General features: G+C 48.7%; 1 protein-coding gene across 1 annotated transcript in view; it reads right to left on the bottom strand.

Annotated features, from left to right (window-relative positions):
• Nucleotides 1–276: 276 nt before the first annotated feature.
• Nucleotides 277–13223, bottom strand: part of BTBD16 (BTB domain containing 16) — a 47076-nt gene continuing 34129 nt past the window's right edge. The window contains exons 11-16 of the mRNA XM_029201025.1: nucleotides 6974–7065; nucleotides 6022–6104; nucleotides 4298–4375; nucleotides 3079–3177; nucleotides 1510–1698; nucleotides 277–413 (exon numbers count right to left, since the gene is read on the bottom strand). Coding sequence (XP_029056858.1) covers nucleotides 345–413; nucleotides 1510–1698; nucleotides 3079–3177; nucleotides 4298–4375; nucleotides 6022–6104; nucleotides 6974–7065 — 610 coding nt within the window. The 3' untranslated portion in view covers nucleotides 277–344. The remainder of the gene's footprint in view (nucleotides 414–1509; nucleotides 1699–3078; nucleotides 3178–4297; nucleotides 4376–6021; nucleotides 6105–6973; nucleotides 7066–13223) is intronic.

Genomic DNA, 13223 nt, shown 5'->3' with positions numbered 1-13223 from the left:
AGAGCTCCCTGCCCCCTCCACCATGTGAGGACACAGCGAGAAGAAGCCGTCTATGAACTAGAAAGCAGGTTCTCATCAGACACCACGTGGAATCTGCTGGCATCTTGATCTTGGACTTCCAGCCTCCAGAACTGTGAGTAACGAATTTCTGTGGTTTATAAGCCCCCAGTCTGTGGTGTTTTGTTATAGCAGCCCTACAGACCAAGACAGTGGGCCAAAGTTCTGAGACCATTACTAACTCGGAGAGTCAGCTGAATACTTGAGCAGTCCCTTTCATGTCGTTTTATTTCCTTTTACATGGACCAGTGGAAGAAAAAAAATCCCATAGATTCTTCTGAAAGCTGTTAAGATAATGAGAAGACGAATGAAAAACTTGCATAGATTGGGATGCCCACAGTTTGGATTTTCAAGGCCTAAAAGACGAAACAAAACAAAGCAAACGGGACTTTCAGGATAAACGCAATCATCCTCTAGAAGGGGAAAGGGAAGGCCTAGCAATTGTATAAGATGCTGGTTCTCAACTCTGGATGTACATTAAGAATCATGTAGGGAAGGTTTTTAAAATAAACCTTAAAAAAATTAAGTGTAACTTAAATACAATAAAGTGCCCCAATCTTAAGGATACAGCTTGATGGATTTTCACAAGTAAGCACTCCTGTGTGACCACCACCCTGATCACGATAAGGAACATTTCAGGTACCTCTGAAATCTCCTTCCCATCCCCTCCTGGTCAATATCCCAGCCTCCCGCACTCCCACGTCCACAAGGAAATTGCTATTCTGATTTCTAACACCATAGAGAATAACTAGAGGAGCTTTTAAAAATACTGATGCCTGGGTCCCACCATGGAATATCTGGTCTTATCTGGGTGGCTCTCAGGCCTGGGGAGTTTGCAAAGGGCCAGGTGATTCTGATGTGCAGACAGGACTGAGAATTACTCACTGGTTTAAGGTCAAGTCCCATTTCCTGCAGGGCAGCGAGGGCTTAAATTCACAGACCAAAGAGCTCCTCCCAGCACTGCAGACAGGCTCTCTAGCAATTTCTGGATTGCAGCCGTCAGGAGCCAAGCCAGGTACTGAATCCACCGGGATGCTGCGGTGGCCCACTGAGGCAGATGACCTCAGTTCTCCTTGGACGAGCCAGGGGCGGGTGGGCTGGGCCATGGGTTTTGGTGGAAGGTGATGTCCCGGCAAGAAAGGTGGTGTTGGCAGCAAATACGCTCCACCAGACACTCCACCTCTCCCTAAAAGTCCCCTTCGACATTTATAAAACGATTCGGGTGTGGCCCACATCAGGCAGTCTGGTTGGGCTTATCGTTTTCAGTATGCCCAGATTTCATCCTACAAGGTTTTTCTTTAGCATTATTTGGGGCTGCGAAAATCCTTAAGAAACTGAGCAAATTTCCCCCCGTAGATCGGTGGAGCTATAAAGCCAGTGATCCCCAAAAATGTGTGGAGCAGAGAACGAGCAAAAGAGCAATCAAAGAGAAAAGAAAAGATAAGCACTCACGTGGCTTTTGCAGGACGACTTGACCAACCCAAACTTTTGCTTGATCTGGTTCGTCGTGAACTCTTGCCACTTGCCGTCCACCAGGGTCTGGGCTCTGATCTCGTACGTCACCAAGCGCTCTGCTCTCAGGCTGATGGGGCTGTGCTCATAGACGGAGGAGGCAAATTCCAAGTCGGTGTGCCTTATTCTCTGCAAGGAGGGTGACCCACCTTAGGTGGAACTGAAACCAGGGTGACCCGGAGTTAGCGAAACGCGGTCCCTGCCGCGCCGGCCCTCCTGTCTGATGCGTGCCGGGCGGGAGCGTCCCCCGTGGCCCCATTTCCTACATGCAGCTGTTGCTGAGTCGGCTGGCATTTGAACCCTCACCATGAGCAAACCACTGGCCAACGGACTGGGGTCTGGCCAACGCAGGAAAGCACCACGAAGTCAATCTATATTGAACGGGAAGGCCTTCACATCGCTTTGCCAGAGTTTAAAAAACCAACATAGTATTCATATGAGCACTTCGACTCCTGTTGTTACATAATTCATCTCTTCCATCCAGTAAAATCCATTATGTAGGGAAATGCGTGAGTCACTGAAGACCGAGGACTGGCCCAAAGAAGGGATGTGACTCGCTCAAGGACACATAAAGAGGTAGTGGCCAAGCTGGACGAAACCCCAGGTTTCTCATTCATGCATTCATTCATTTATCCACTCATAATACAAACATACCACCCCTACGTTCCTGTTCTGTGATTGGCAGTGGTAATAAAAAGATATGGTGATATTAAAGATATGGTTTCTCAAGGAGCTTAAAGTTTTGGAGACTTATAATGAAACCCGAAGTGGAAGGTAGGGGTCCACCATCATAGCTGTCACCATCACCATCAGGGCCCCGTTCCAAGCCCTTTGCACAATTTAACACATTTAATACTCACAGCAACCTAGGAAGGTAGGTCGTATTACCTTGTCCAACTTAAAGGTCAGAAAGTGGACACAGGGAGGTTCCTGGGCTCACCAAGATCAAACGGCTCACCAGATGGTTTGAATTCAGACTCTACTCTGAAACCCAGCTCTCCTGCCTCTCCTGAAAGTCCAGCAGGAGCATGGAGGTGAAGGCATCCACCCTCCTGACTCTTCCAGCGTCCTGTTCACAGCCTCCGCTTTGCCCCCTAGAGAACACCATTCCCTCTGCCTTTATGGGCATATGCGTTACCTCCACAGAAGAATGGCTACCTGTAAAGCATCCCCCAGCATGTACAAACTGAAAATGAATTGAGCCCCACACGTGGTTCCAGAGGACTATCATTTAACCTTGGTCTTACCAGCAGAGGCCATACAAACATGAAGACACTCCATTTTGAGATCCTCATCTATTGAATGGGTCAGCAGCAACCTCACAATGTTGGTGCAAAAATCAAATGACATCACGACCATGAGAACGATCAGCACCAGGCTTACAACACATTTTACAAATGAATTCGTAATTAATGTTTAATCAATTATTATTAATTCCATATGAATTGATTCTGAATCTCAAAGGCTGTTTCAGAGACATAGCTCTCCTGTGCTCTCTGTCCTTCTTACCTGCATATGAAAACTATATGAAGTAGTATCATGTTTGATTCCCTTTATCTCAAAGAAGAATCCATATATGGCAATCACTTTTGAATGTGTAGTATATTCCTAAATGGGGGAAGATATGCAACAAAGTGACAGGGGTAAAAACCTTCAGTATTCAAAGGCAAGAAAACATAGCAAGATCAATTCTAGCTACAACTACTAAAGTGACTAATTTATGATTTAAAACACAACAGCAATGTTAGCCTGGGAAACAAAAGAAGAGACAAACTGTAGCGACTTTACAAATCCTTACAGGTTGGCACTCAGTGGCAATACTATTTGCTCTGCATGCCCCCCTTAGTGGGGAGAAGAATGAGTTAGGCATATTCTTAGATGACCCGTGGTCTGCAGACCTTTGAAACAAAGCATTTTGCTCCAATCTGATGGGCCTAAGAGACCCTCCATGCCCACGGTATCGTGGCCACTGTGGTCTGCAATCTGTCCACTTGGGCAGGTCCCTGCAAGCACAGCCCATCCAGGCCTGATCCAGAGGGGAGTCTCTGATGATAGACTCAGGGCCCCAAACCTGTAAAACACGAATTCTTTTGAGATCACTACTGGGGCGGCTTTAGTGACGTTGGAGGATCGCAGCCATTGCTTGGAGAATTGTACCTATCGAGGGAGCCCAAGACAAAGGGCAGCCACCAGCCACTCAGGCTCCCCTGGTGACTGAGCGCCCAGAGGCTTTGCAGCCGAGCTCCCTAACTCATTGTCCCTTTGATTCTGGGCTCCATCTAAAGAGTTGCTCAGAACAGTCGCCCTTGCAACCTTAACCACGGGCTCAGAGTGGAATCTCTTCTTGGGCAGTTGGCAGCTCACCATGTTTGTGGGGAAGAGGATGACCAACTCATCCCAGTTTGCCCAGGCCTTTCCTGGTTTTAGAACAGAAAGGTACTGCATCCCCAGGAAACACCTCCAACCCTGGAAAGCTGGGACAGTTGGTCACCCTCATGGGAATCGTAGATGTGCCCATCAAGTGACTGAATGGCCTGTCCCAGAGCCCTGTCTTGTGCATTTTCCTTCTAAGAGGGTGGCAAGTGTGCAGGAGAGACCCCTATGATTCCCTCTTCTGCCCCGGCCTTCCTACCAGAGGGCGGAAGTGAGCGTGGCCATTGTACAAAGGTCTCTAACCAAGCACGGGAAGGGATGTTTCTTCCCCTGGCTCGGGCCCAGCAGTCAGTACCTGGTTAAAGAGCAGCCCGAATCTCACCCCCTGGGTGGTAAGATCTTTCACGTGGGCCATGTCGCCCCCATTCTCCAGCTGAAAGGAAAACACACACCACTTACCAGCAGCCCGATCCCCCAACATCATCTTCACTACATTGATCCCTACAACCCCCATCGTGCTCGAAAGAGTTCTGTCTCTGGAGCCTACGTTCACCCATGAATCCAGTCCACAGTATTTACTGAAAACCTACTAGCCAGGTACCATGCTCAATGCTCTCAGAAGATGCAAAGATGAGAACAAGAAAAATGTCCCAGCATTTTTTTCTTACTTGAGAAATAAAATGTGTACATCAGGATCCCGATTACAAGGCAGAGAATATTCATGGCTGTAAAGTCAAGAGCAAGTACGGCTCCATAGGGCAGGCTCCACGTGAGGGCGGGGGCCGGGAGGGAGCAAATTTCCGGAGGATGACATTGGTGGCGGGGGGCAAAAGGAAGGAGGTGGGCAGGGCCAGAAGGACATGAAAAGGGAGGTGGGGGACTTCCTGAGGTGTCCAGCCCCCGCCCCGAGACTGTCCCCTCTCTCTCTGTTGCCCCTTCCACCCTCTGCTCTGTTAGAACACAATTTTGAGTTATGTCCCAGAGAAGCACGGTTCCACGGAGCGGTTATCTACTGCGTACGGGGCACTGAGCCCTGTGGTTTGCACATTACAATAGGTATTTGTTGAGCTGAATTTAATTTCAACCAGTGACTCATAAATCTTCAGAACTCAAACACTGCCCCACTTCATCTCTGAAAATGCATGATTGGAAACACATAAGAAGCACAACCGTTTGCACAGACAATTCACAAAGGGGGAAATGCCACGTGGAAAAATATTCATATTTACTAGTAATAAAGGGAATGCATGTTCAAAAATGAGATGCCATTGTTTACTTCACAATTGACACAAGTCATCTGAAAGGAAAATGCTCTATGTTGCTGAGCTTGTTCAAAGAAAGGCACCTCATTTATCGCTGGGGAAGGAGTAATTTGGTCCAAATTTTGCTAATATGTATCAAGAACAAAAGTGCACATTCCTTTTGGGGCCAGTATTTTCTACTCTTCAGATTCTCCTATGAGAAAATAATTCTAAGTATAGTAAAATAAACCATTACGTGCAAATGCATTCACCATGCAGCCTACTTATAATAGATAGCAGTTAGAAACACCACGACTTTTCTACAATAAACGAAAGGCCAAGTAGCACTGTTTGTAGCATATCCTCTTGGTGGAAGAGTTTGCAGCCAGTAAAAATGGTGATAAGAAACACATTTCATTGAGTGTATTTTTTTAAAAAAGAAGGCAATGAAATGCAATAAGATGTTTGCGATGGTTGTTTTGGGAGTGATGGGTCTGAGAGTATGTGTCTTCTTTCTTTCAGTTTCTCTGAATTTTGAAAAATTTCAATAATAAGCACATGACATTTGTATCTGTGAGGGGACTCTGTTTGCAGGGCCGTGTGGCCAATTGTCCCCGACTCTCTGGGTCAACAGGACAGATGTTCTAAACACCTGGGCTCCAAGGCGGGGCCTCCTCTCTCCTCCCCTCCAGGCTTGGCTCTTCCCACTTCCCCTGGGGAAGGATCCAGATACTTCCCCACCTCAGAGGCCCAGGGGTTTCAAATGCAAAACACATCTCCAGAAAAAGCAAAGGCAATAAATTTCGATAACTGTTTCCGCGCTGAGCTGGCGACTCACCGCGAGGTAATGGTTGGCTATAACCCGGACGAGCCAGGATTCAGGGAAGAAGTTAATGTGCCTTAGCTCCTCCAGACCCTTGCCTGGAAGAAGCACAAAGGGGACATTCTTACGGATTTATTCATAAGAGAACTGCAAAAACCTCATTTACGGAGGGACAAAGGAGGAAGTTGGGAGCTGAGGACTGGCGGGCATTCCCGGGCCCCAGGAATCGTTAGATGTGTGGAACCCAAGTGAGACGTCCCATGGCCCTTTCCCCCAAAGGGTCCACAGCCCCCGGCCACAATCCTGCCCAAGGAGGGAGGGTTGAGATCTGATAAACAGTGTCTTTGGAGTGTCTAGAAGCAATGTGGACAAACTCTCTGGGCTCCATCAACCATTTGTGGGTTTTGGAGCTACTCATTCTATCTGGATAACTGGAAATGGCTTTGAAAAAGTTCTCAAATATCCTTTCAGATGCAAAGCTCTCACTGGTGGCCACCTGGGCTGCCCCAAACACACTCCGCAAGAGTTCCCTCTCTTTCCAAGTCACAGCTGCCTTGTTCTGGGCCCAGAGCATGAGGAAACTCAAGCCTGGAGCACAGACCCACAGTTTTCTCCCAAACTGCCGAGTAAGCGAGCGACCCAGAGGGGACGCCACTCTAAGAGGCAGGGCATGTGGTTAGATGGCGACACGCAGCCCTGGGCGCTGGGTACACTTTCATAATCGGTAAGCCCCTTCCATTCATCATCATGTTTTACAGGAGCTCTGATTATCCCCATTTTACAGACAAGGAAACTGAGACCGGGCGGCCAACTGACTTTCCTAAAGTCACACACCTTGGAAATGACAAAGCCAGATCTCAGCTGATTCCTTTGGAAACGTCTGGTGGGGCTTCCTCAGGAGTGGCTGAGGGGTGTGGCAGGTCCCCAACAGCCTCCCCTGGATGCGCTCCCACGGGCTGGGGCTTACCTTTGGTGATGCCGTGCAGACGCAGGCAAAGGAAGAGCGGCATCCAGTTCTGTCCCACATCCCGGTCCAGAAAGCAACACTTCTTGGGGAAGCTTAGCAGAGGTGCAAAGAGGAATAAAAGGCCTTCAGAACACTCCTTTCTGGAATTGGCTGGGGCTCGTGAAAGTCATGTCAGAGATTAGCAGTTTCACCAGCCAGGGGTAGATGGAGCCTGGTTCTCTCTGGATGGGTGGGGAGTGTGGAAGCAGAGGGGGGCTGCCCCCCGAGATTGTAATGAGACAAAGGGTTATATTCCCCTTGCATCTACCGCATAGTAGGTGCCCGACAAATACTCATTAAATGATGACGGGAACGCATAACTGTACAGAGGATTTCAGGATACGTTTTCTCACTTGAGTCTCACAAACTTCTCAAGGGGGAGACAGGACAAGTATCATCAGCTCCATTTTACAGATGAAAAAACAACGGCTCAGCCAGGACTTGAACCCAGGGTTTCTGATTCCCCCTCTACACATGCTGCCCTTTGAGTAAGTGGCCAGTTTAGGCACTTCCAAAGCACTTTCTGGTAGAATCAAGAAGAAAGAAAGGTCGGATGAGTGGGTAACTCGTTATTAGCAGCTGGTTCCAGGATCAGTTCTGGACAGTGTTAATACTAAACTCTGGTTAATTTCCACATGTGGCTGAGGTCAGGGCTGGGTTGAAATCACACTCCCCTTGAGAAGACATGTACACACAGGCACACATCCAGTCTTGTTTTGAAACAACTTGCTGCATAAAATGGTCACTTTTGACAAATGGGGACGACAGGGGATAATTTTTCCAGTGACTTCGGAAACACAAAGTCATTCCCTCAAGTCAGATCCTGTATGAGACCGGCCAAAGGCACTTTTAGAATATTTTTCCATGAATCAAGAGTGATGTCCAAATCACACCCTGTCCCAGCCAGACTGAACACTCCATTGGCCCCGTGTCCCGCCTCTGCTGGGGGTGCCCACCAACCTGCCTGGGGGCCATTTGTTTTCACAAGATCTGGGAATTCCTGAGACTCTCCAACTCTTCCTCGTGGCATTGGTCCCAGGAGAGAAGTTTAAGGATGCTGAGGTGTTGTGAAAGGCGAGAGGGGCACGAAGACAAATGAGCGAATTCAAATTCAATGATTATTTATTAGAATCCACTGGGGAGCTGTCTCTGGGGGTGGACGGACCAGGCGTAAATAAAGGAGGGCTGATACTTCCAGGAGTGCAGGGCTATTGATCCTGGATCCAGCCCTCCATTACCCAGGGCAGGTGGAGCTGGGCTAGTGTGGGCCGTGCCAGTGCCCTGAGAAACACGGATCTCTTAGCTGGACAAATAACGCTCGCTTGACTCCTTTCCCAGTCGTGAATGCCTCCTCCTTCCCTGCCTCTCTCTCACCATTTAATGGAAGAATCGGCTAGGTGGCATCATGGCGGGCGCAGGCGTCAAGGAAGAAAGAAGGGGCTGAGCTGACACAGAACCCCCAGCCCAGCTGCGTGCTCTGGGGAACGAGCCCGGACCCTCGGCAAGGGCTCCCACAGCCCGGAGTGGCCCCTGCGGAGAGAGAACTTGCTGGAGCTGCAGGTTAATACAATTTCAGCCCAGGAGGGAAAGGACCATCTAGAGGACAGATTTCCCCTCCAGCTCAGAAGCCCCCAGGTGCCAACTCCACAGCTTTGTGGGAAGGATGCTGGGAGAGTAGGAGGGACCCAAGGCCCCCGAGTCTCCCTATGAGAGGCACTCAGCCAGATGACGGTCAGCCAGGACCTCTCCAGACAGACATTCTCCCCGAGAAGACTCCGAATGAGCTCTGCTGAGACAGGTGACTGGACTTTATGACCCCTTTGGATCACAGGAAGTGGCACTGATGATGGCTGATTTGGACAGGTCACAAGTCAGCTCATGCATCGCCCAACCACGCTTGGGGTCCCTGAGCTTGGGCCCTGGAGTCAGACAGACCAGGTTCCAGTCCTGGGCCAGCCGGCCGTCAGCCGTGTGACCCAGCCTCCCCAAGCTTCCTTTTTTGTCCGGGGGCACAACAGCCACACGTGCTTCCCTGGGTAGTCGGGAGAAGTCAAGGTGACAGAGCTTGTGATATGTCGGGCACAGCTGCTGGTCCTAGTGGTACTCCGGGCTTCATGATTGCCACCGTTGTCCCCTCACCCCAAGGAAAGTGACCTGAACTTGAGCCGGTCAGGTTGCATGGCCGTGTTCTTGCTGGCGTTCATTATCGCTGCCACCCTCTAACTCGCTGGAGCCACGGGCCACCTCAAAGGAAGTAAACGGTGGCCTCAGCCGCTGATTTTCTAAAATCCCAAAGCATCTGAGCAGTGTGGTCCAGCGCCTTGAACCAATGGGCGTAACCCTGCCCCTGGAGCCGGGCGGGTGGATGGCTGCAGAGCTGGGACGCTGCCCGGGCCTCCAGAGAACAGCCCACGTGTTTCCATCTAACCCGGCTTAACTCCACTGCTGGGCCGCGGCATCTGGATTCTCTGGGCCAAGGATGAGCACGCTCACCTGATGTAACATAAAGTGGGGGAAGCTGGTTGCTGTGTCGGGACCTCTTTGCATGGCTGTTTGGTGGAAACAAAGGCTGGCATGGCTTCCCCAGGCGCTGAGCTCTGTCTCTGCAAAGACTTTGGGTTTAGCACTGACTATTATGGGACAAGCTTCCGGCCATGGTGTCTGCCTCCTAAAGTTCATGGGAAACCCTTGGGGCATGACCCCCTTAGGGAGGACAGTTCATAGGTCCTTGATACTGAAAGATACACCCAGGTCGGCTCTGGGTTCTGCTTGCAAGACCCTGGGGACAAATCCTCCCTTCTGACCTCCTGAAAGGCAGGAGGAAAAGGTCTCTGTCAGACTGACACAGGTTGGCATTTTAGAGCTGCCATCAGCCACGACCTTCTTGCCTCCTCCAGCCTGTCATCTGTCAGAGTCCTTTACCCTTTCAGACTCAGAGCCCCATTAGCCCAGCACTTCAAATTTTTGCCTTTTAAATGCATACTCTAGAATTCTGACACGTGCTACAGCACAGATGAACCTTGAAGACATTGTGCTAAGTGAATTAAGCCAAACACAAAAGGACAAATACTGCATGATTCCACTTATGTGAGGTTCCTAGAAGAGTCAAATTCACAGAGGTGGAGGTAGAATGGCGGTTGCCAGGGGCGGCGGGGATGGGCAGAGGGGAAAGGGGACTCATTGTTTAATTTGCATGGAGTTTCAGTTTAGGAAGATGAACAAGTTCTGGAGATGGATGATGGTGATTGTTGCACAACAGCGCGAATGTACTTAATGCCCCTGAGCTGTACACATAAAAATGGTTTAAATGGTCATTTTTATGTTATGTATATTTTACCACAATAAAAAAATTAGAGTTAAAAATTACTTAGTTTCTATGAAAAATATCTGAAAGAATAGTTTATATTTTAAAGTGAAGTTTGAAAAAAATTACACACTTGGGAGAAGGGAACACGGCTTTTTTCAAAAGGTAACTCGGTGTGGAAGACCTAGACGCCTTCTGAAACCCAAGAAGCAGGAAATGGTCCTCTTGGTTCCTGACGCCAAAGTGTGGTAAGGAAACAACAGTTCTGAATGTCGCTGCCACCACCATCACCTAGCGAATGTCACTGCCATTCAGGACGTCCTGCCAAGTGCTGTGCTGGGCCTTTTCTTTGAGTCAGAACGAACCTACATCAGGCCCGACGAGGGGGTATCGTTCTCTGCAGCCAGTAAATGGCAGTAGTGGGACTCAGACTCAGGGCCACTACCTGCTAACACACACCTCATTTACTGAATGTGTTGTTTGTCTCTGCTTCCTAGATTGTAAACTCTGTGAAGATGGAGATTTTTGTCTGTTTTGTCTACTCTTGTATTCACAGCACCCTTTGCAGTGCCTGGTTCTCAGGCAAGTCAGCTTGCAATAATGTTAAGTGAATTAATTGGATGAATGAGCTGGTCCCTGCCAACTCACCAGGCTCAATCCTACCATCCCATCCCTCTGCTCACCCATACTTCACCTTCTAGGAATGCAGTTCCAGCCCAGTGCATGTGTGGGCATGCACACACACACACACACACACACACACACACACACACCACACATACATGCACAGACCAGGCTATTCTATGCCAATTTTCCTATGCTCACAGGGTCCTGTCTGTTGTTACCACAATTATTTGTCAGGCCAAGTCCTCTGGGTCATTTGTCGAGACCCAGTCAATGTCATCTTGACTATGAAGATGAAGATGGTCCTGACCTTTGCCCAAAGGCAGAACTGCATCTAGAAACTCTGTGTAATGATGATGCTACCTGCCCTTTGCAAGATCCTCCTGCATCCAGACACTTATATTCCTTGTGTTCCTCCAAAGTCTCCACTCTTACCATTGAAGAAGACGTCTTGGGGCCACCCAGTTTGGGTGAAAAGCCAAGAAGCCACATGAGGGAAGTGCAAAAGTAGTAAGGAATTGGAATCAATAATATTTAGGGACCTTGAAAAGAGGGAGATTCAGCTTCCAGGGAGCCAAGCTAAGGCGGATAGGAGCACCGCTGGTCAGAGACACAGAAGAAATGAAAACGGCAAGAAACACAAACACAAAAGAAATATATCAACCTCCCTGCACAGGGCTTGGTGGAGAGATTCTGACAGAGAACAACTGAACCACCCTCATGTCCGTGACTCATGGACTACTTCAAAATGAATGTTCTGGTAAAGAGATCAGAGTTGTCACACCAGGGGTGCCCAGTTTCATGATGACTCCGTGGTTATATCTGCAAATGCCATCCATTAATCACAAGAGACACATGGCTGTGTGCCCGCCCTGGCACACAGCATCACAGCTCATTTCCTTCAGACACCTGTGGGCTGGAATGCTCGGAGTGCAGGGAATGGCTGGGCCGCTCTCCTCGGAGGCTCCCCTTGTTTTATATATGGGGAGGTGGTGCTGGGTTTGTCAGGGCGGTGCTCACCCACACAGCCGGCACATGCTCTTGTTCTCTCTCCAAGAAGCTCAGAGAAGGAATCTGTCCAGTGCACAGGTGAGATCCAGGAAGGCTTCCTGGAGGAGTCCTTGGCCAGCTCCATAAAAGCTGGGTCAGATTTGGACAGGGCATAGGAGGGAGGAGACTCTGCTGCAGAGGTCAGGGAAATCTAATAGTTGGGATGGTGTGGAAATTGGATTCACTGACTGCTTTCAATGACCTCCTTCTGGTGAGGTTGCTGGAATCCACCCTTGCAGTGTCTGAAAGGGACCCATTTAGGGATTAACAAATCAGCTAAGGACTAGAATTACAGGTCTGTTCATGACTTGCCCTTAACTCGAAGACCTCAAAGTAAAAGGATGTGTCTGATGATCTAGGAGCCCCAGGTCCACCCAGCTCCACCACCAATTTGCAAAAGGCGCCCAAGTAAGCCCATTACCATCCCTGCATGGATCTTACAGACACACTGTTGAGTGAAAAAAATCCAGACCTTTAAAAGTCTATGCTATAAGATTCTATTTAAAATTCAGAAGCAGCCAAGACATCTCCATAGTAAAAGAAGCCAGGATACCTGTTCACCTTGGTGTGCGAGAGGTAGTGACCGAAATAAGGCACATTAGGGGGCTGGTCAGGTTCTGCTTCTTGGTCTGGGTGCTGGTTATACAGGTGTGTGCACTTTGTGGAAATTCATTGAGCTGTTCACTTAAGGTTTGTGCACTTTGCTGTACGTATTTTATATTTTGATGAAAAATGTACTTAAAAAAAAAGTGCCGGAACTTCCCTGGCGGTCCAGTGGGTAAGACTCCGCCTTCCAATGCAGGGGGTGCAGGTTCGATCCCTGGTCAGGGAGCTAAGATCCCACATGCCTCGGGGCCAAAAAAACAAAACATAAAAAACAGAAGCAATATTGTACCAAATTCAATAAAGACTTTTAAAATGGTCCACATAAAAAACAAACTTTACAAAAAAGTGGAAAATTTGCCTGTCTCTGGCTCTTCTCCAATTGATGAATTTTTACAGCCCCCCTGGACTTCTCAGACTGCTAAGTGGAACGAAATGATGACTTCCTCTGTGGACAAATGAAGGCAGTGGTTTTGCTTACAGTTTTTGTTTTTCTTACAAGGAAATGTTAAATTAAATTCTGGACAGCCTATTTGTATTTCTAAATTAACCACTGCCAGGAAAACAGCTGTGTGTGTGTGTGTGTGTATACACACATGCGTGTTCCCTTTCTATATTGATGTATTTAGA

This window comes from Monodon monoceros, unplaced genomic scaffold, assembly GCF_005190385.1.
Source record: "Monodon monoceros isolate NGI ecotype Baffin Bay Population unplaced genomic scaffold, NGI_Narwhal_1 Super_Scaffold_4, whole genome shotgun sequence".
NCBI classification, from domain to species: domain Eukaryota; kingdom Metazoa; phylum Chordata; class Mammalia; order Artiodactyla; family Monodontidae; genus Monodon; species Monodon monoceros.
The sequence above is the reverse complement of the archived record's forward strand: the minus strand, read 5'-3'. Positions and strand labels throughout refer to the sequence as shown.